This window comes from Ranitomeya variabilis, chromosome 4 (genome assembly GCF_051348905.1).
Source record: "Ranitomeya variabilis isolate aRanVar5 chromosome 4, aRanVar5.hap1, whole genome shotgun sequence".
Classification (NCBI taxonomy): Eukaryota; Metazoa; Chordata; class Amphibia; order Anura; family Dendrobatidae; genus Ranitomeya; species Ranitomeya variabilis.
In genome coordinates, this window is record NC_135235.1 from 750386410 (window position 1) to 750408677 (window position 22268).

Genomic DNA, 22268 nt, shown 5'->3' on the forward strand with positions numbered 1-22268 from the left:
TGGTAGTAACGCCACCTCCTCCACCCCCAGTGTTAGTAACGCCACCTCCTCCACCCCCAGTGTTAGTAACGCCACCTCCTTCACCCCCAGTGTTAGTAACGCCACCTCCTTCACCCCCAGTGTTAGTAACGCCACCTCCTTCACCCCCAGTGTTAGTAACGCCACCTCCTCCACCCCCAGTGTTAGTAACGCCACCTCCTCCACCCCCAGTGTTAGTAACGCCACCTCCTCCACCCCCAGTGTTAGTAACGCCACCTCCTTCACCCCCAGTGTTAGTAACGCCACCTCCTTCACCCCCAGTGTTAGTAACGCCACCTCCTTCACCCCCAGTGTTAGTAACGCCACCTCCTCCACCCCCAGTGTTAGTAACGCCACCTCCTCCACCCCCAGTGTTAGTAACGCCACCTCCTTCACCCCCAGTGTTAGTAACGCCACCTCCTCCACCCCCAGTTTCAAAGACTTGTTGCTCTGTCTTCCCTCAGTGCTTTACACTGCAGCTTAGCTCCATTAGGGTACAGCTATAATCAGTGACACCATCTTTTTTTTTTTTCTGCATTGTCTATTGGAGTCTGACAAAGTCTGAACTCCTCCACTTTCAGAAGATAAATCGGATGTTCTGTCCATACTCCATGCTTTACACTGCATCTCTGGTCTATTAAGGTGCAACAACAATCACTGACAGTAACTCAGACATTGTCTCAGATAGCGTTGTGCTTTAAACTGCATCTCAGTCCCATTAGGATAGGACGGGCTATAATCAGTGCCTATTGCTCATTTTCATGACTCTCCACCATGCTTTAAACTGCAGTGCAGTTCCATTAGGGCAGACTGTAATCTGTGACTATAGCTCATTTTCATGACTCTCCACCATGCTTTAAAGTGCAGCTTTGTCCCATTAGAACAGACTTTAATCAGTGGTTGTTGCTCATTTTTATATCTCTCCACCATGCTTTCAACTGCAGTGCAGTTCCATTAGGACAGATTATGATCAGTAGCTACAGCTCATTGTCAGTTCAGTTCCATTACTGCACAGTTGTGATCAATGTCTCCAGCTCATTTTCATGACTCTCCACCATGCTTTAAACTGCCGCGCTACATTTTTCTTCTATCCCCAGGTCTCAGCAACATCATTGGTATCATCGTGTACATATCGAGCAATGCCGGCGACCCCAGTGACAAGAAGGACGAGGACAAGAAGAACCACTACAACTACGGCTGGTCCTTCTATTTCGGGGCGCTGTCCTTCATAGTGGCGGAGACTATTGGGGTCCTGGCTGTAAATATCTATATAGAACGGAACAAGGAGATAAGGTTCAGGTCCAGGAGGGAATTCATGAAGTCATCTTCCTCGCCGTATGCCAGAATTCCGAGCTACAGGTATCGGAGGAGACCATCTCGGTCCAGCTCCAGGTCTACAGAGGCTTCTCCATCCCGGGAAGTGTCTTCAGCTGCCATCAAATATGCTAGTGCCATCCCCATGGGGGACATTTCCATGTACACCCTGTCCCGGGAACCACTGAAAATCACCACCCCTGCCAGTTTTCACCCTGATCAAGATATCAGCTTCATGCAAGTCCACAACTGCTTCCAGAAAGAACTAAAGGAAGGTATTCACATCAGCTTGGTAAACAGAAGGACCACCCCAGTGTGACCAAGGCCTAGGGTTGAGGGGTCGGCCATTGTGGTGGACCACGAGTCAGATCAGTATTTGGAGGGTAAGATGGCAGAGACAGGATTTTAAGTTATTGCTGTAAGTAACAGAGAAAAGGTGGCACCGCCATGGGGTCTGCAATTACCCAAACTCATGTTTTGTGCTAGACTGAGTAGTTTTTTTACCATACCCTCCTAGCCATAAAGTAATGCACTGAGGTTTCCAGGTCACCTATAGGCAGGAAAGGTCTAGGATGAGAAGAAAAGGAAAACAATTAATTGTGTGTCTCAAAATTATTGTTGGAATAGGAATTATTGTTCTGCCAAATAAGCCATTTGCAACCACAACCCCCAAAAATGCAAAGCTTCGTGTTGTATGGAGAAGTTGTTTGCTTCAGGAAGGTTTTCTATTATTATTATTTGGGGGTCCCATAAGACTAAGGAGATCTTGTGAGAAGGTGGCACCGACCATAGACAGATTCCGTCATGGCCCTGCTGTTAAGCTTTTTAATCAGCGTGACTGTTATTCAATACCTAAACTGTTGCATTGGTCTAATACAATTAAGGGTATGAATACTTTAGCAACTATGGTCTTCATTGTAAAGTGTCTACTGTTTAGAGCTCCTATGCAAAGCTATGTGTATCCATGGTTACAGACTACGAACCCTTTGACCATCCTCCAAATGGCCGTTATGAAGGCCTGAGGGTCAGAAGGAAATATGAGGGTTTCTTGTAGTCAGTGAGATATAAAGCTTTGCCCAGGAGATGTATACACCCAATGTGAGACTACTGATTTTTTTTTATGCAAATCTGTTGCAGAAGTGTACATACCCTCAAAGTCATTTCCACCCATTAAGTCAATGTTTTTCACCTGGAGTTTTGGAGAACATTTGTGAGTCCTTGGTGCTTTACTCGCAGCCTCCTGGCTCTGGTAAAAAAGATCAGAGACCTATTGCAAACACCTCATGACCATGTCTATAAGATAATAGTATATGGTCCTCCTGCCATAATACATATCAGTAGTGACACCTCCAAAAGACCCTCTGACCCCACCCCCTCCCCCCACCTCTATGGTCTCTCAAGGACTTGGCTGACTTGTTGACCATCATCCTGAACCCTGGAGGAATGAAACATTGACTAAAACTTGAAGTATAAAGGTTGGGGGGAGTATTGGCATTCATCTTCCCATCCATGTGAAGTTCTTCATGAAGATTGATCCTCGTCTTAAAGACAATGCCTTACTAGAGTCATCAGCATCTAAGGACCCATCTCCTACCATCATCATCATCAAAGGCTCTTCCATGAGTAATGGTGGCCACAGGTTTGGCCAACATCAGTATTCCAATTGACCAAGACTTGTATGACCTTGGAGATGCCTCAAGATAGTCAACGTCAAATGTAGAGAGTCTTTAGAAAATATCGAAGTCTCTCACCAACCGGTCACCTCCAGGGTCTTCTCCACTATTGGTGATGACCAAACTTCTAAGACGATAGGTTTGGCTACCAAAGCATAGTAAAACATTTACTACAAAACTCAGGAACCCCCTCCACAACCCCAAACCCTCTCATGTGACACTTTGTATCCTCATTCATTGATATTTTGTAGCCCCACAAATGTGATACTTTGTAGCCTCTGTTCTCTCCTCACTTTTGATAGATTTGTCCTACACTGTGAACGTCCGAAAAACTTTGTATGCTTCAGGGTGGAAACTGCAAAAATTACTGTAGGACCCCCTTAATATCCAACATGATGTTCTGTAGATACTCAGGACACCCAAGTCTTGAAGTCCAGAAGTAGAGAAGAACCAACTTCACCAGCGTGGTCTACAGGTGAGACATGGTGACCTTGTTATTCCTGGAGCCAATGACCAGGACATTTTGCACTATGAAAATAGACATGTGACTCGTCAGATCTATAGAACATTCCCCATAGTTTAGATCCAGAGTTTGGGACTTTGTTTTCCTCCAGACCATTCTGGGGGGACAGGATCGTAGTGGAGGGGTGGGCAGTGGGTCCATTCTGCCTCCAGATAAGTACTTCCTCCAGGAACAAATACTCGACCCCACCCCTCCACTAGCGCCACCCTCACAACTCCCACAGTAATACAATAAAGGGGTTAATACAGTTTCCACCCAGAAAGTGCGAAATCTCAGAAATGTCCAAAATGTGATATTTATAAAGGAAAATTTTCCAAATCTGAGTGTGATTCCTTAATACAACTACAGGGGGCAGTAGGATCTAATCCTATCATGCGTGATACTGAGAAATGTATCTAATCCTTTCATGTGTGATACTGTCTACTGAGCTGTGAATGGTAGGGGTTCATTCTCTTGGGCAGTCGCTTAGAATACGAAGCCACAGGGTTTTTTAGGTCACACACGGAATATTGTTTATTTCCACAGGTTGGTCAGTATCGAAAATAAAGTCATGAACATAAAATCCCAGCACTAACTAAACAAAACAGATCCTGGCCAGGAAGGCACGGCTGACCTGTCCGGTCAAACAAAACGACTATCGTCCATACCAAGCAGTGATACTTGCAGTTTGGTGCTACATCGCGTCCTGACTCTTCTGAGAGGGATTCTAGTTTGTCTCTCTAAAGCTCCAATACAATCCATTCTTCTCAGCATCCCCCAGCAGACTGACCAGTGATCACAAGGCCTAGCTATCCAGGTGCAGCTAATCAGGACCTGAAATGCTAGGAATTAACCCTAGCCTACCTGGCTTTCCTACATATCTCCCCCTTCTGCCCGAAGCCATCTGTCAATCCATAGTACCTACAGAGGGCCAGTTCCGTGTCTCCTCTTCTGAAACTTATCTTCACTTCGGTCTCAGGAATCCTACAGGACTTTGAATTGACCGGAGCGAGAGGCTTACGCTTATTGACACAAGAGTGACCTACCATTTCCGAGAACCAGCCCCTATTTTTAGGTACCATGCTGTTTTGGGAACAAGACAAACTTTCTGCCACTTTGAAACCCACCATGTTGGTTTCTGACTGGGCCAACAAGCAAGGTGTTTCAAGCTGGTCCCTATCCTTCCAGGGTTTTAGAAGGTTGCCATAACATATGAGGAAGGGCTTCCTTTTCCCATGTTGGTGTACTTTACAGTTGACCTCTCCCACCTTTTCCACAACACTATAGGGTTCTTGCCACTGGGTAAGGAACTTGTTATCCCCTGTGGGCACTAACACAAGTACCTGATCCCCAGCATAAATTGTCTCACTCAAGCCGACCGATTATTCCCCCTGGATTGTTTCTCTTGAACCTTGAGGAGGCGCTTTTTTTATCTGGCCCCAGATTATTATGCCTGACCAAATACGGAAAATGATTACCGTCTCTTATCTCCTGGGGAAACCCATGTAACAGCATTACATTTTTTATATTTCCCAGAGTACCTTTTACTGTTAAGTCCCTGAGCTGGCCAGTCCCATAGTTGTCCCAGGACTTCTCCAGCTCAGGGACATTGGCTTCAGGGGAGGCTTCGTCATCCTCCTCTCTAGCCGGTACAGTGACCGGAAATTCACCATTTACACCATAGGACCTTTTACCATAGCGACTCCTGGAGTCTTTCTGGTCTACAGCTTCAGCCCACAAGTCCCAGAACAATGGAAAATCATGACCGATAACAATGCAATAGGTCCTGGACAGTTCCCACTTGGTGGGACACTGAACCACAGTCTGTGTATGTCCACCTGGGCCATGGGATAGTTCTTGGTGTCTCCACAGATACCCCTTACTTCCACCTCCTTCCCTCGACTAGCACATGCGGAAGTCTGGCCCTTACCAGGGTTATCAAACTCCCTGAGTCCAGGAGTCCCGTAACTTGGACATGGTTCACAATCACCTGGCATGCCTGAGGCCCCTCACCATTAGGTAAACTAGGAGCAGCGCTGGCCTCCACTGTAGTCCATTGGTCCAAGGTCAAGGGATAAACAGTTGATATGTGACTCAACACCTCCAACAGACAATGATACCCCTGGAACCTCACTCTGATACATCCTTGGTCTTTGGACGCCCATCAGATGTGGTTTTGGGCCCTGTCTTTTGCATGTCCCAGAAATGTACCCTCGGGCTCCCTTGATTTCTCAGGGAGTTGTTCTCCATGGCCAAGTATCTTTCCGCCAGGCTCACTAGGTCATCTACATTCTTGGAATCTCCCTGGATAACCCAGCTTTGTATGGTTTTCAGTAGTGAGTGAATATATCAGTCCACCGCCACTCCACCATCTGCATGGAGAGCAAGTCTCAGACTGTAGTCATTTTTGCACCAGGTGTGACAAGTCAAACATCTGGGAACGGGGAGGCTTGTCCATATTGTAGCACCAAAGGTGCACCTATTGTGCCCTGATGAACTGGGTTACTCCCAATTGCGCCACAATCTCCACTTCTAGACTGCATCCCGCAGGGTGCTGTCAAAGTGCATTTTCTGTGGTTCCCCAGTAAGGTATGGAGTGAGGACCTCTGCCCTTGCTCTGGGTAGTTTGTCCCTCTTTGTCACCCTCTCAAAAACAGTCAAGAAAACCCCGACATTGTCCTCCAGAGTAATTTTCTGCAAGGTCTTTCACAATGTTCGACGGATACCGGTGCCATCTCTCTGGCCCTGACAATTTCTGCCAAGAGAGCCTTCTGCTGCTGGTGCAACTGCTGGACCAGGAGTTTGTTGGTTTCTTTTTGGGTCTGCTGCTGTTGCTGCTACTCTTGCTACAGATTGGCCTGGACCAGTTGATTAATAAACTCCTCTATGCTTTCTGACCGTGTTTGCAACACTGTCGCTGCCTTTACCCAGGACACTCAGTCTTTAATCTGTAATGACCTGTGCTATTTGAGATTTGCTGCCCGCATTCTCCACCAATTGTATGAGTTCACTCTCTCGGGCAGCCTCTTTGGACACAATGTCCCTAGTATTGTACAGGTACTAACGAAACACAGACCCTGGCTACTCACACACGGCTGAGCTGTTCGGTGGCAAAAAACCCAGGTCTTATCCATAGGAAATAGTGATACTTACTGTTTGCTTCACACGACCTGTGCAGTCTCTTTTCAGAGTCACTCTCTAGCTCCAACACAATCCGCTCTGCTCAGCTTCCCTCGGCTTACAGACGAGTGAACACATGGCCTGGTTCTAGTCATAGCTATCCAGGTGCAGACAATCAGGACTTGTAGGGCTGGCATTTAACCGTACCCTACCTGGCTCTCCAATAGCATCTAATCTCATCATGTTTGATACTGTCTTCTCAGCTGTGTATCTGTGTCAGGACTCCGTTTCAGTAATAGTCATCCCTGTGCCCCCATTCTGAATGGAGAAGTGTCATAGGGTTAGTATGGATCTAGTTGATAATAAGCGGTGGTCGTAGATCTGGTTTACAGAGCTGAAATGGATCCATCTCCATGTAATGTGCGACAGAGACTAGAGCGGTAATCACACTGCGAGTATCCTCGGCTGCACACAGCGTCCGCCGCCCACTTATAGGGTCAACCACGCTACGTCTGTAATAGCCCCGTCCCACACATTTACACGTCTGGTGGCACCAGAAAATGTTACGTATCAGGAACGTTGCTCACATGTATCTCAGACAATGAGGAGAGAAGCAGAATATTAGGACAATGGGGGTTATAGTCCCACGGCTGGAGACAGGTGATGCCATAGTCTTGTCTATCATATCATCAATGTTCATACCAGCAGATAATCAGATGAACGATGTGAATGTAGAGAGGAAGAAAGGTCCGACAAGAGTCTATAGGAAAAGGATTATGGAGGAAAGTGATACATTGTAACATCGAGCACTGTCCACACATCAGATAATTGCCGCGCGGCTGCGGTATATCGGACAAACATTCAACTTGTGCAAAGAAGATTTCATCGAATTTGATAATACAGTATCACTGCTCAACCCCAGGGTGATGACATCACTGCTCCTCCCCAGGGTGATGACATCACTGCTCCTCCCCAGGGTGTTGACATCACTGCTTCTCCCTGGGGTGATGACATCACTGCTCTTCCCCAGGATGTTGACATCACTGCTACCTGGGGTAATGTCACTGCTTGTCCCTGGGGTGATGATGTCACTGCTCCCCGGGGTGATGACATCTCTGCTCCTCCCCAGGGAGATGACATCACTGCTCCTCCCAGGGGTGATGATGTCACTGCTCCTCCCTGGGGTGATGATGTCACTGCTCCCAGGGGTGATGATGTCACTGCTCCTCCCTACGATGATGAAGTCACTGCTCCTCCCAGGGGTGGTGATGTCACTGCTCCTCCCCGGGGTGATGATGTCACTGCTCCTCCCAGGGGTGATGATGTCACTGCTTCTCCCTGGAGTGATGAGGTCACTGCTCCTCCCTGGGGTGATGTCACTGCTCCTCCCTGGGGTGATGTTGTCACTGCTCCTCCCTACGATGATGAAGTCACTGCTCCTCCCAGGGGTGATGATGTCACTGCTCCTCCCTACGATGATGAAGTCACTGCTCCTCCCAGGGGTGATGATGTCACTGCTCCTCCCAGGGGTGATGATGTCACTGCTTCTCCCTGGAGTGATGAGGTCACTGCTCCTCCCTGGGGTGATGTCACTGCTCCTCCCTGGGGTGATGATGTCACTGCTCCTCCCTGGGGTGATGAGGTCACTGCTCCTCCCTGGGGTGATGAGGTCACTGCTCCTCCCTGGGGTGTGCAGAGAATGGCATGGTCTCTGGTTTGGAGTCAGTTCTGGCTCCTCTGCACAGCTGGTATTCTCATTATCTGGGAGGGTGAAGAGGAGGCTGCGGTGACTCAGACATTCGGCCTCCTGGGAGATATTATCAGATTACCAGACTGAGTCACAGAGTGGCACATGGGGCCGGGATGGGACCTCAGCTGCTGCAGAACCTCATCATGCACCTCAGCCGCTGAAGAACCTCATAATACACCTCAGCTGCTGCAGAACATCCATAAAATCACAGCATAAATAGTAAATAAACAATGTAAAGAGCTGAACCCAATGTTCCCGCAGCTGGTGATCGATTCCCCACATATGTCCGTGTTACCTGAGCCGCTCCATATTGCGGCCCCGCTCCTAAAACATACTATAGGTGGGGTCCGGGCACATGGGAGCCGTCACCGGAGACACAGAGAGGAACGTGCTGCAGCATAAAGAGAAATTAGTGCCCCCCACAATATGACACCCCACAGGGAATTCTCCCACACTATTTGCTCCACAGTACACCCCACACTCGCAGTAGGACGACCATACCCAATATAGGAGCCCACCACTCACCATACACCCCATACCCCAATATAAAAGCCCACCACTCACCATACACCCATATCCCAATATAAGAGCCCACCACTCACCATACACCCCATACCCCAATATAAGAGCCTACCACCCATCATACACCCTATACCCCAATTTAAAAGCCCACCACTCACCATACACCCCATACCCCAATATAAGTGCCCACCACCCATCATACACCCCATACCTCAATATAAAAGCCCACCACTCACCATACACCCATATCCCAATATAAGAGCCCACCACTCACCATACACCCCATACCCCAATATAAGAGTCTACCACTCACCATACACCCCATACCCCAATATAAAAGCCCACCACTCACCATACACCCATATCCCAATATAAGAGCCCACCACTCACCATACACCCCATACCCCAATATAAGAACACACCATCCATCATACACCCCATACCCCAATATAAGAGCCCACCACTCACCATACACCCCATACTCCAATATAAGAGCCCACCACTCACCATACACCCCATACCCCAATATAAGAGCCCACCACCCATCATACACCCCATACCCCAATATAAGAGCCCACCACCCATCATACACCCCATACCCCAATATAAAAGCCCACCACTCACCATACACCCATATCCCAATATAAGCCCACCACCCATCATACACCCCATACCCCAATATAAGAGCCCACCACCCATCATACACCCCATACCCCAATATAAGAGCCCACCACTCATCATGCACCCCAAACCCCAATATAAGAGCCTACCACCCATCATACACCCTATACCCCAATATAAGAGCCCACCACCCATCATACACCCCATACCCCAATATAAGCCCACCACTCACCATACACCCCATACCCCAATATAAGAGCCCACCACCCATCATACACCCCATACCACAATATAAAAGCCCACCACTCACCATACACCCCATACCCCAATATAAGAGCCCACCACTCACCATACACCCCATACCCCAATATAAGAGCCCACCACTCATCATGCACCCCCTACCCCAATATAAAAGCCCACCACTCATCATACACCCCATACCCCAATATAAAAGCCCACCGCTCATCATACGTCCACGCCTCAACACGTCCGATTATCCACCACCCTCGGATCCTTCAGACGGAACCTGAAAACCCATCTCTTCAGGAAAGCCTACAGCCTACAATAACCGAGCCGCCGCCTCACCACCGCCTCACCACCGCCAGAGCCGCCGCCGCCTCACCCCTACCTTCTGTCTCTTCCCCACTATCCCATAGAATGTAAGTCCGCAAGGACAGGGTCCTCTCCCCTCTGTACCAGTGTGTCACTGTAAACCTGTTTACTGTAAATGATATCTATAATCCTGTGTGTAACTCCTTTCTCATGTACAGCACCATGGAATTAATGGTGCTATATAAATAATAATAATAATACACCCCATGCCCCAATATAAGAGCCCACCACTCATCATATACCCAATATAAGAGCCCACCACTCATCATACACCCCAAACCCCAATATAAGAGCCCACCACTCATCATGCACCCCATACCCTAATATAAGAGCCCACCACTCATCATGCACCCCATACCCTAATATAAGAGCCCACCACTCATCATACACCCCATGCCCCAATATAAGAGCCCACCACTCATCATACACCCCATACCCCAATATAAGAGCCCACCACCCATCACACACCCCATACCCCAATATAAGAGCCCACCACTCATCATACACCCCATGCCCCAATATAAGAGCCCACCACTCATCATGCACCCCATACCCTAATATAAGAGCCCACCACTCACCATACACCCCATAACCCAATATAAGAGCCCACCACTCATCATACACCCCATACCCCAATATAAAAGCCCACCGCTCATCATACACCCCATACCCCAATATAAGAGCCCACCACTCATCATACACCCCAAACCCTAATATAAGAGCCCACCACTCATCATGCACCCCGTACCCCAATATAAGAGCCCACCACCCATCATGCACCTCGTACCCCAATATAAGAGCCCACCACTCATCATACACCCCATACCCCAATATAAAAGCCCACCGCTCATCATACACCCCATACCCCAATATAAGAGCCCACCACTCATCATACACCCCAAACCCTAATATAAGAGCCCACCACTCATCATGCACCACAAACCCTAATATAAGAGCCCACCACTCATCATACACCCCAAACCCTAATATAAGAGCCCACCGCTCATCATACACCCCATACCCCAATATAAGAGCCCACCACTCATCATGCACCCCGTACCCCAATATAAGAGCCCACCACCCATCATGCACCTCGTACCCCAATATAAGAGCCCACCACTCATCATGCACCCCGTACCCCAATATAAGAGCCCACCACTCATCATGCACCCCGTACCCCAATATAAGGCCCCTTTCACACATAAGTTTTTTGCTATCAGTCGAATTTTGAAAAAAACGGATCCAGCGACTGATGCCGCTGGATCCTTTTTTTTCTCATAGACTTGTATTAGTGACGGATGGCCTCAAGTTTCATCTGTCGTTCGCTGGATCCGTCGAAAATTGTTTATCCAGTGGCCGGAGACAACGGACAAAGTAATGTTTTTTGTGTACGTCGAAAAAACGGATGGCGACGGATCCATCGCCGTCCGTCGTCTGCTTAAATGGAAGCCTATGGGCGCCGGATCCGTCAAATGACGGAATCCAGCGACGGATTCCGGTTTTTTTTAAACTGAGCATGCTCCGATTTTTTTAGGATCTAATTAGCCAGATCCGCAAGTCGGATCCGGCGAAAAAACGGATCCGTCGCATCAGTTTTTCACAATCGAGCCAAGGGATTGTGACTGACGGCAAAAGACTGATGTGGGAAAGGGGCCTAAGAGCCCACCCACCCATCACAGACCCCATTAATAAACCTCCCCCATTATAATGCTCCAGAGACCATTGTTCACACCTGGAAGGTTGTAACAAATGTTTATAAATACCAAACATTGTATCTTTGCACATCGCTGGCCATGAATCCTGGTGACTCCTAGGCTCCGCTCTCGTCGGATGATGGACTACTTCTGCCTCTCTTTGGCCTTTAGTGACTTTTTTATTTGTGCAGTAAAAATGTTTTTAGAAACTTTTTTCCTTTTTCTTCTTGTTTTTGGCCACAAACAAACAATCGTCAGGAAGCGACAACGTAATTATTTACAGCAACAACTTCACTGCGGCCAAAGAGAAAACCAAAGGGTCCGGCAGTAATAGCACGTCCCAGCATCCTCTGCTCTGTGTGTAACCCACACTGACAGATCCCAACAGCTGCGGGGTCCGGCCCAGCCCCTTCTCCAATCTCAGCCACAGCCTCAGACACGGCAGGGATAAGGAGGCGACAGGACAAGCTGACAACAAGCCCCCCGACACCCCACTGAACTGCCACCATGATGGAATTGAAAGCCTTGAAGATTCGGATCACCTTCTGCATCATCCTCATCGGGGTGTCTCTGATGTTGGCCGCCGTCATGAGTGATCACTGGGCCGTCATGAGCCCCAAAGTGGAAAACCACGAGGAGCTGTGCGAGATGGCGCACTTCGGCTTATGGCGCTTGTGCACCAAGAAAATTTTCGTGGAATGGAACGACGTGATCAGCAAACCGTGCGGCCCCCTCAGTCTTCCCGGAGGTAAGCAGCAAGACCACTAATGAGTGGCTGTCATAAACCTCCAGATTTTTGGTCACACAGACCACCATGTCCCTCTTTGAAGCCCCAAATCTGTAACTCTCTGTTCATACAATGAGGGTTAGCATGTAACAATTACTACCGGGTCTCCATGGCAACACATGATACATTGTTTCAGTGTCTTTACTGGAATGTGATTGGTCACTATGAGCATCTGCACTGATTTCATTGACACCTCTTATGAGCGCTAGCTCTTCGGACAAGGAATCGGTCATCCAGAAAGGGACATTCTAACATGGGGGAAATGATGAGAGTGACAATTCCACAGACACATACTCTGTATGTATAGTGTTAAGGTCAGATCCACCATGATTGATTTTCACTGCTGATTAGATTGTCTACTCGTGAGAAAAGCGGCGCCATCACTGCCTGCATCTCACTGGAGTTCATAACTAAGTAATGACACGGTCTCCACCTTTCTAATGAACTTTATCTTTTCACTCCTCACCCTACAGTTTCATGATTGCTGTCTGCTGTCAGAGGAAAAGAACATCCTTATAATCACAGCTGAGGGGTTAAAGTGACTCAGACACGTCAGAAGTTTTGGTTGCGTTGGTCCAGATGCTGAGACCCCACTGATCGCTAAAAAGAAGAGGTGCTCCCAGCACTATCTGAGTCTCATTGATCAGCTTGACTCTACTGCTTTAATTTAGTGGTGGGGGTCTCAGCACTTGGACCCTCACTGACCAATACTCACATCTCCATCTGTGTTTGTGAAGTCAGTCTTATCATGCCCTCTCCTGCACTTTCTTGCCCTTTCCTGCCATCTACTACCTCTGCTGTCATTTCCTGCCCTCTCCTACCCTTCCCTACCATCGCCTGCACTCTCCTACCCTTTCCTGACATCTTCTGTCATTTCCTGCCCTCTCCTTCCCTTTTCTGCCATCTAATGCACTTTCCTATCCTGCCCTCTCCTACCTTCTTCTCCCATCTGCTGCCACCTACTACCTCTCCTGCCCTTTCCTGCTTTCTCCTACCTTCTTCTGCCGTCTTCTGACCTTTACTGCAATCTCCTGCCCTTTCCGGCCATCTACTGCCTCTGATGCCCTTTCCTACCCTCTCCTGTAATTTCCTGCCCTCTCTTACCCTCTTCTGCCATCTCCTGGCCTTTCATGCTCCCTCTTACCCTCTTCTGCTATCTCCTGCTCTTTCCTACCATCTCCTGCCTTTTCCTGCCATCTCCTGTCATTTCCTGCCCTCTCCTACCCTTTCCTGCCATCTGCTACACTTTCCTATCCTGCCCTCTCCTACCTTCTTCTGCCATCTCCTGCCCTTTCCTGCCATCTCCTGCCTCTCCTGCCCTTTCCTGCTTTCTCCTACCCTCTTCTGCCGTCTTCTGACCTTTACTGCAATCTTCTGCCTTTTCCGGCCATCTATTGCCAATGATGCCCTTTCCTACCCTCTCCTGTCAATTCCTGCCCTCTCTTACCCTCTTCTGCCATCTCCTAGCCTTTCATGCTCCCTCTTACCCTCTTCTGCTATCTCCTGCCCTTTCCTGCCATCTCCTGTCATTTCCTTTCCTCTCCTACCCTTTTCTGCCATCTCCTGCACTTTCCTATCCTGCCCTCTCCTACCTTCTTCTGGCATCTCCTGCCCTTTCCTGTCATCTACTGCCTCCTGCCCTTTCCTGCTTTCTCCTACCCTCTTCTGCGGTCTTCTGACCTTTACTGCAATCTCCTGCCATTTCCGGCCATCTGCTGCCTCTGATTCCCTTTCCTTCCCTCTCCTGTAATTTCCTGCCCTCTCTTACCCTCTTCTGCCATCTCCTGGCCTTTCATGCTCCCTCTTAACCTCTTCTGCTATCTCCTGCCCTCTCCTACCTTCTTCTGCCATCTCCTGCCCTTTCCTGCCATCTACTGGCTCTCCTGCCCTTTCCTGCTTTCTCCTACCTTCTTCTGCTGTCTTCTGACCTTTACTGCAATCGCCTGCCTTTTTCAGCCATCTACTGCCAATGATGCCCTTTCCTACCCTCTCCTGTCAATTCCTGCCCTCTCTTACCCTCTTCTGCCATCTCCTAGCCTTTCATGCTCCCTCTTACCCTCTTCTGTTATATCCTGCCCTCTCCTACCCTTTCCTACCATCTCCTGCCCTTTTCTCCCATCTCCTGTCATTTCCTGCCCTCTCCTACCCTTTTCTGCCATCTCCTGCACTTTCCTATCCTGCCCTCTCCTACCCTCTTCTGCCATATCCTGCCCTTTCCTGCCTTCTACTGCCTCTGCTGCTCTTTCCTGCTTTCTCCTACCCTCTTCTGCCATCTTCTGACCTTTACAGCAATTTCCTGCCCTTTCCGACCAACTACTGCCTCTGATGCCCTTTCCTACCCTCCCCTGTAATTTCCTGCCCTATTACCCTCTTCTACCATCTCCTGGTCTTTCCTGCTTCCTCTTACTATCTTCTGCTATCTCCTGCTCTATCCTGCCCTTTCCTGACATCTCGTGCCCGCTGTAGCCCTTTCCTGCCCACTCTTGTCCTGCCATCTCCTACCCTTTCCTGCCCTATCCTGCCCTGCCATCTCCTGCCTTTTTCTGCTCTCTACTTTCCTGCCATTTCCTGCCCTCACCTGTCCTTTTCTGCTCATTCCTGCACTGTACTACCCTTTTCTGTCTTCTCCTGCCTTTATCTGCCATCTACTGTCGCTGCTGCCCTTTCCTGCCTTCTGCTTTCATTTCCTGCCCTCTCCTTTCCTGCCATCTCCTGTCTCCTCCTGCCCTTTCCTGCCCCCCTCCTACACTTGTCTACCCTGCCATCTCCTGCCCTTTTTTGTCTTTGCCTGCTCTCTACTGTCCTGCCATCTCCTGCCATCACTTGCCCTTTCCTGCCAATTCCTGCACTCGTTTTCCCTTTTCTGCCATCTACTGCCTCTGCTGCCCTTATCTGCCTTCTCCCTTCATTTCCTGCCCTCTCCGTCCTTTCCTGCCATCTCCTGCCCTGCCATGTCCTGTACCCTCTTGTCCTTTCGTGCTCTCTTCTGCCCTCCCACACCCTCTTCTGCCACCTCCCTCCCTTTCCTGACATCCACTGCCTCTGCTGCCCTTTCCCTCCCACTCTTGTCATTTTCTGCCCTCTTCTGCCAACTCCTTCCCTTTCCTGCCATCTCCTGTCTCTGCTGCCCTTCCCTGCAATCTCCTGCCCTTTCTTGACCTTTCCTGCCATCTCCTGCTCATTTCTGCCCTCTTTTAAGCTTTTCTGCCATCTCCTGTCCTTTCCTGCACTCTCCTGCTATTTCCTGTGTTCTCCTGCCCTCTTCTGTCCTGCCATCTTCTGCTCTTTTCTGCCCTCTCCTGCAGTGCCATCTCCTGCTCTTTTCTGCCTTTTACTGCCCTCTACTGTCCTGACCTCTGCTGTTTTTTTCCTACCCTTTAATGCCCTTTCCTTCCCCTCCCTGCTCTCTCCTGCCCTTCCTTGCCCCCTCCTTCCCTTTTCTATCCCGGTGATTTGTTACAATGTATCAGTACAATAATCATCATCTACACTGGATACAAAGGAAGAAAGGAGTAAAACGGAGAAACCAAATACTGCAAATAATTTATTGAATAATACAAAAGTTAATACATGCAAATATAATAGCACTGTGAACAAAGGGGATGGTAAGAAAAGGGGTGAGTCCCGACCAGCATAGGCCACCACCCAGATGGAAAAAATACCCTATACAGTAATAGTGTGAAGGCAGCCACCCATGAACATAAAATAAGTCCTATGGAGACACATAGTGATACCTCATACTAAAAATACCAACAGCCAAAACGGGCGCTTACCGATAGGGTACGGAGGTGGAATATGCCGGGTGGGATTCAGTCCTGCGAGACCCCCGACGCGCGTTTCGCTAGCGCGAATGCTTGAGCTTTATCAAGGGGAATGCCTTAGACCGTAAGAGGACCTGTTCAAATAGTTCCGGGTGTGTATCACGTGAATAATCACGTGTACAGATTCAACCAATAATGGCCCTGGGTTGCGGCGCGTGCGCGGTTACGGTCCCCCGTCCCACGTCCGAAGCGGCGTCAAAAAACATCGCGCAGACGCGGCGGGATAGAGTATCAAGGTATTCAAGTGACAAGAATGAAGAACAAGGGTGATAGGTACGGGTTAAGAGCAGCAGAGAATAAGTATGGAAACATAGGCAATTTATCCCAAAAATGAGGAGAAACTCAGAGACTCATTGAGTGGCCATTGTGTAGCCTGTGTCAATATGATACGGATTTCGACTTTTCAATCCTCTGACGGTTCCAAAATATATGACATTAGACAACACATTTCCTGTGGCACGTCTAATGTCATATATTATGCCACATGCGGATGTTCTCGGATTTATATAGGACTTACTTCCAGGGAACTCCGGGTACGAGTTCGGGAACACGTCAGAGATATTAATGCCGCATGTACAGCTACCGATGAAACTGACTTGAAGACACTCCCTCGCCATTTTAGAAAATACCATAATTGTGATGCAGGGACTCTTCAGGTCAGGGGCATCGACTGTGTCCATCTCGGGGCCAGAGGTGGTAACTATAAAAAAGTATTGGCACAACGAGAGGCTGCTTGGATTGTGCGCCTCAATACTCTGACCCCGAATGGACTCAATGAGTCTCTGAGTTTCTCCTCATTTTTGGGATAAATTGCCTATGTTTCCATACTTATTCTCTGCTGCTCTTAACCCGTACCTATCACCCTTGTTCTTCATTCTTGTCACTTGAATACCTGTTCATCCATCCGGCCCCCTATTTTGGTGGGTCCCTCAGTGGGATTTTTTGTCCTTCTTTTATTGTGTTTTTATTCATTATTTTTTCTTTTTTATTTTTTCAGTTTGTATAATATGCATCTGATGCCCTTTGACCCTTCTTGGACCCCTCATTGGATCATTTCTACTGCAACACTGAACTTTGGTTTTTTGCTACCTTTCAGCGGAATGCTATATATACAAGGCATTCCAATATGGCTATTACTTGTCTAAATTGTATATAATATTGTGAACCCGGCATATTTATGTATATTGCATGTTCTTTTGTTTCTATATTTATAGACTCTTATACATATGTGACAATATAGTCGTCCTTGTATCCCTCTGGTATTAATACTATTTAGCCGATTCCAGTATTATATTAATCTGCTTATGCCATGGTTTGTCACCTGGGCATTATAGGCAGATACTTACATATATGAACAATCTGATCGGGTTCCCCCTTTAGATATATGCTAAAAGTGCTGCGGTTCACTACCTGGTTTTCACCCTTGATTCAAACCTTTTACTTTGGCCTGAGTGCGCGTGCGCGGCTTTTGGCTCCCTCTGCTCCCGGTCCGTGCGGCGTCTGTTTGCCTCGCGCAGGCGCGGTGGGACTCTATCCCGCCGCGTCTGCGCGATGTTTTTTGACGCCGCTTCGGACGTGGGACGGGGGACCGTAACCGCGCACGCGCCGCAACCCAGGGCCATTATTGGTTGAATCTGTACACGTGATTATTCACGTGATACACACCCGGAACTATTTGAACAGGTCCTCTTACGGTCTAAGGCATTCCCCTTGATAAAGCTCAAGCATTCGCGCTAGCGAAACGCGCGTCGGGGGTCTCGCAGGACTGAATCCCACCCGGCATATTCCACCTCCGTACCCTATCGGTAAGCGCCCGTTTTGGCTGTTGGTATTTTTAGTATGAGGTATCACTATGTGTCTCCATAGGACTTATTTTATGTTCATGGGTGGCTGCCTTCACACTATTACTGTATAGGGTATTTTTTCCATCTGGGTGGTGGCCTATGCTGGTCGGGACTCACCCCTTTTCTTACCATCCCCTTTGTTCACAGTGCTATTATATTTGCATGTATTAACTTTTGTATTATTCAATAAATTATTTGCAGTATTTGGTTTCTCCGTTTTACTCCTTTCTTCTTATGTTTCTTATGGAGTTGTTTAGTCCTTGGGACTCTGGGTCTTTCTGGCACGATTCTGTGCTTTAAATCTCCCAGACAATATGTTGCCTAGTTTTGTTTTAATGGATACAAAGGTAGCAAACCCTCAACTGTGTGAAAGGATTTCTGTGTAACCTCTGGATATTGATTACAATGTTTCCACTGACTTACATCAATCAGATATCATGAAAATGGTGAGAAATAGAAGAATAAAATCTGTTATAAAGTTGCAGCACTGCACTGAAGAAGTTTTATGTATGGAAGAATGGGAGAGGGGCACGATAGTGGTGTGATCAGACACTGTTAACGCTGGTTTTCATCACACGAAGCAGCATTTCAGCGCGTAACATCCACACTACATCACCGGACACCGACAGCAGGAAAAGAGCAGAGCGAAACCTCACAGAAATAAACGTTACCCAGATCCCAAGCACAAATTGGGAAAGACTCTTGGAACGTGGCCCCTAACAGCTGCCGAGACGTCTCACTATTCACGTGCACCTGCCAAGAAGCATGCCAGTAATATTAATCACATGCAATACCGTGCAGAAGGAAGGGTGCCGAAACCCGGGAGTGGCTGAAACATAAAAGCCCAGCAATAATACTGAATACTGGGGGCAAAAAAGAGCGATACTGAACATGATCACATGTCCTGTCCTGTATATATACACTGCACAGTACCACTCCTCCTGTCCTGTATATATACACTGCACAGTACCACTCCTCCTGTCCTGTATATATACACTGCACAGTACCACTCCACCTGTCCTGTATATATACACTGCACAGTACCACTCCTCCTGTCCTGTATATATACACTGCACAGTACCACTCCTCCTGTATATATACACCTCACAGTACCACTCCTCCTGTCCTGTATATATACACTGCACAGTACCACTCCTCCTGTCCTGTATATATACACTGCACAGTACCACTCCTCCTGTCCTGTATATATACACTGCACAGTACCACTCCTCCTGTCCTGTATATATACACTGCACAGTACCGCTCCTCCTGTCCTGTATATATACACTGCACAGTACCTCTCCTCCTGTCCTGTATATATACACTGCACAGTACCACTCCTTCTGTATATATACACTGCACAGTACCTCTCCTCCTGTCCTGTATATATACACTGCACAGTACCACTCCTCCTGTCCTGTATATATACACTGCACAGTACCTCTCCTCCTGTCCTGTATATATACACTGCACAGTACCACTCCTTCTGTATATATACACTGCACAGTACCTCTCCTCCTGTCCTGTATATATACACTGCACAGTACCACTCCTCCTGTCCTGTATATATACACTGCACAATACCACTTCTCCTGTCCTGTATATATACACTGCACAGTACCACTCCTTCTGTATATATACACTGCACAGTTCCACCTCTCCTGTCCTGTATATATACACTGCACAGTACCACTTCTCCTGTATATATACACTGCACAGTACCGCTCCTCCTGTCCTGTATATATACACTGCACAGTACCACTCCTCCTGTCCTGTATATATACACTGCACAGTACCCCTCCTCCTGTCCTGTATATATACACTGCACAGTACCACTTCTCCTGTCCTGTATACACACTGCACAGTACCACTCCTCCTGTCCTGTATATATACACTGCACAGTACCACTCCTCCTGTCCTGTATATATACACTGCACAGTACCACTCCTCCTGTCCTGTATATATACACTGCACAGTACCCCTCCTCCTGTCCTGTATATATACACTGCACAGTACCACTTCTCCTGTCCTGTATACACACTGCACAGTACCACTCCTCCTGTCCTGTATATATACACTGCACAGTACCACTCCTCCTGTCCTGTATATATACACTGCACAGTACCACTCCTCCTGTCCTGTATATATACACTGCACAGTACCACTCCTCCTGTCCTGTATATATACACTGCACAGTACCATTTCTCCTGTATATATACACTGCACAGTACCACTCCTCCTGTCCTGTATATATACACTGCAGAGTACCACTCCTCCTGTATATATACACTGCACAGTACCACTTCCCCTGTATATATACACTGCACAGTTCCACCTCTCCTGTCCTGTATATATACACTGCACAGTACCACTCCTCCTGTCCTGTATATATACACTGCACAGTACCACTCCTCCTGTCCTGTATATATACACTGCACAGTACCACTCCTCCTGTCCTGTATATATACACGGCACAGTACCACTCCTCCTGTCCTGTATATATACACTGCACAGTACCACTCCTCCTGTCCTGTATATATACACTGCACAGTGCCACTCCTCCTGTCCTGTATATATACACTGCACAGTACCACTCCTCCTGTATATATACACTGCACAGTACCACTCCCCCTGTATATATACACTGCACAGTTCCACCTCTCCTGTCCTGTATATATACACTGCACAGTACCACTTCTCCTGTTCTGTATATATACACTGCACAGTACCACTCCTCCTGTCCTGTATATATACACTGCACAGTACCACTCCTCCTGTCCTGTATATATACACTGCACAGTACCACTCCTCCTGTCCTGTATATATACACTGCACAGTACCACTCCTCCTGTCCTGTATATATACACTGCACAGTACCACTCCTCCTGTATATATACACTGCACAGTACCACTCCTCCTGTCCTGTATATATACACTGCACAGTACCACTCCTCCTGTCCTGTATATACACTGCACAGTACCACTCCTCCAGTCCTGTATATATACACTGCACAGTACCACTCCTCCTGTCCTGTATATATACACTGCACAGTACTACTCCTCCTGTCCTGTATATATACACTGCACAGTACCACTCCTCCTGTCCTGTATATATACACTGCACAGTACCACTCCTCCTGTCCTGTATATACACTGCACAGTACCACTCCTCCAGTCCTGTATATATACACTGCACAGTACCACTCCTCCTGTCCTGTATATATACACTGCACAGTACTACTCCTCCTGTCCTGTATATATACACTGCACAGTACCACTCCTCCTGTCCTGTATATATACACTGCACAGTACCACTCCTCCTGTATATATACACTGCACAGTACCCCTCCTTCTGTTCTGTATATATACACTGCACAGTACCACTCCTCCTGTATATATACACTGCACAGTACCACTCCTCCTGTATATATACACTGCACAGTACCACTCCTCCCGTCCTGTATATATACACTGCACAGTACCACTCCTCCTGTCCTGTATATATACACTGCACAGTACCACTCCTCCTGTCCTGTATATATACACTGCACAGTACCACTCCTCCTGTCCTGTATATATACACTGCACAGTACCACTCCTCCTGTCCTGTATATATACACTGCACAGTGCCACTCCTCCTGTCCTGTATATATACACTGCACAGTACCACTCCTCCAGTCCTGTATATATACACTGCACAGTACCACTCCTCCTGTCCTGTATATATACACTGCACAGTACCACTCCTCCTGTATATATATACACTGCACAGTACCACTCCTCCTGTATATATACACTGCACAGTACCTCTCCTCCTGTATATATACACTGCACAGTACCACTCCTCCTGTCCTGTATATATACACTGCACAGTGCCACTCCTCCTGTCCTGTATATATACACTGCACAGTACTACTCCTCCTGTCCTGTATATATACACTGCACAGTACCACTCCTCCTGTCCCGTATATATACACTGCACAGTACCAC

At 47.9% G+C, this 22268-nt stretch overlaps 2 protein-coding genes across 2 annotated transcripts in view; both read left to right on the forward strand.

Moving 5' to 3' along the window:
- Positions 1-3926, forward strand: part of CACNG4 (calcium voltage-gated channel auxiliary subunit gamma 4) — a 34914-nt gene extending 30988 nt beyond the window's left edge. Inside the window, exon 4 of the mRNA XM_077257841.1 lies at positions 1116-3926. Within this exon, the coding sequence (XP_077113956.1) occupies positions 1116-1651 (536 nt within the window). The 3' untranslated portion in view covers positions 1652-3926. The remainder of the gene's footprint in view (positions 1-1115) is intronic.
- Positions 3927-12273: 8347 nt separating this feature from the next.
- CACNG1 (calcium voltage-gated channel auxiliary subunit gamma 1) overlaps positions 12274-22268 on the forward strand; it is a 41001-nt gene continuing 31006 nt past the window's right edge. The window contains exon 1 of the mRNA XM_077257842.1: positions 12274-12574. Within this exon, the coding sequence (XP_077113957.1) occupies positions 12334-12574 (241 nt within the window). The 5' untranslated portion in view covers positions 12274-12333. The remainder of the gene's footprint in view (positions 12575-22268) is intronic.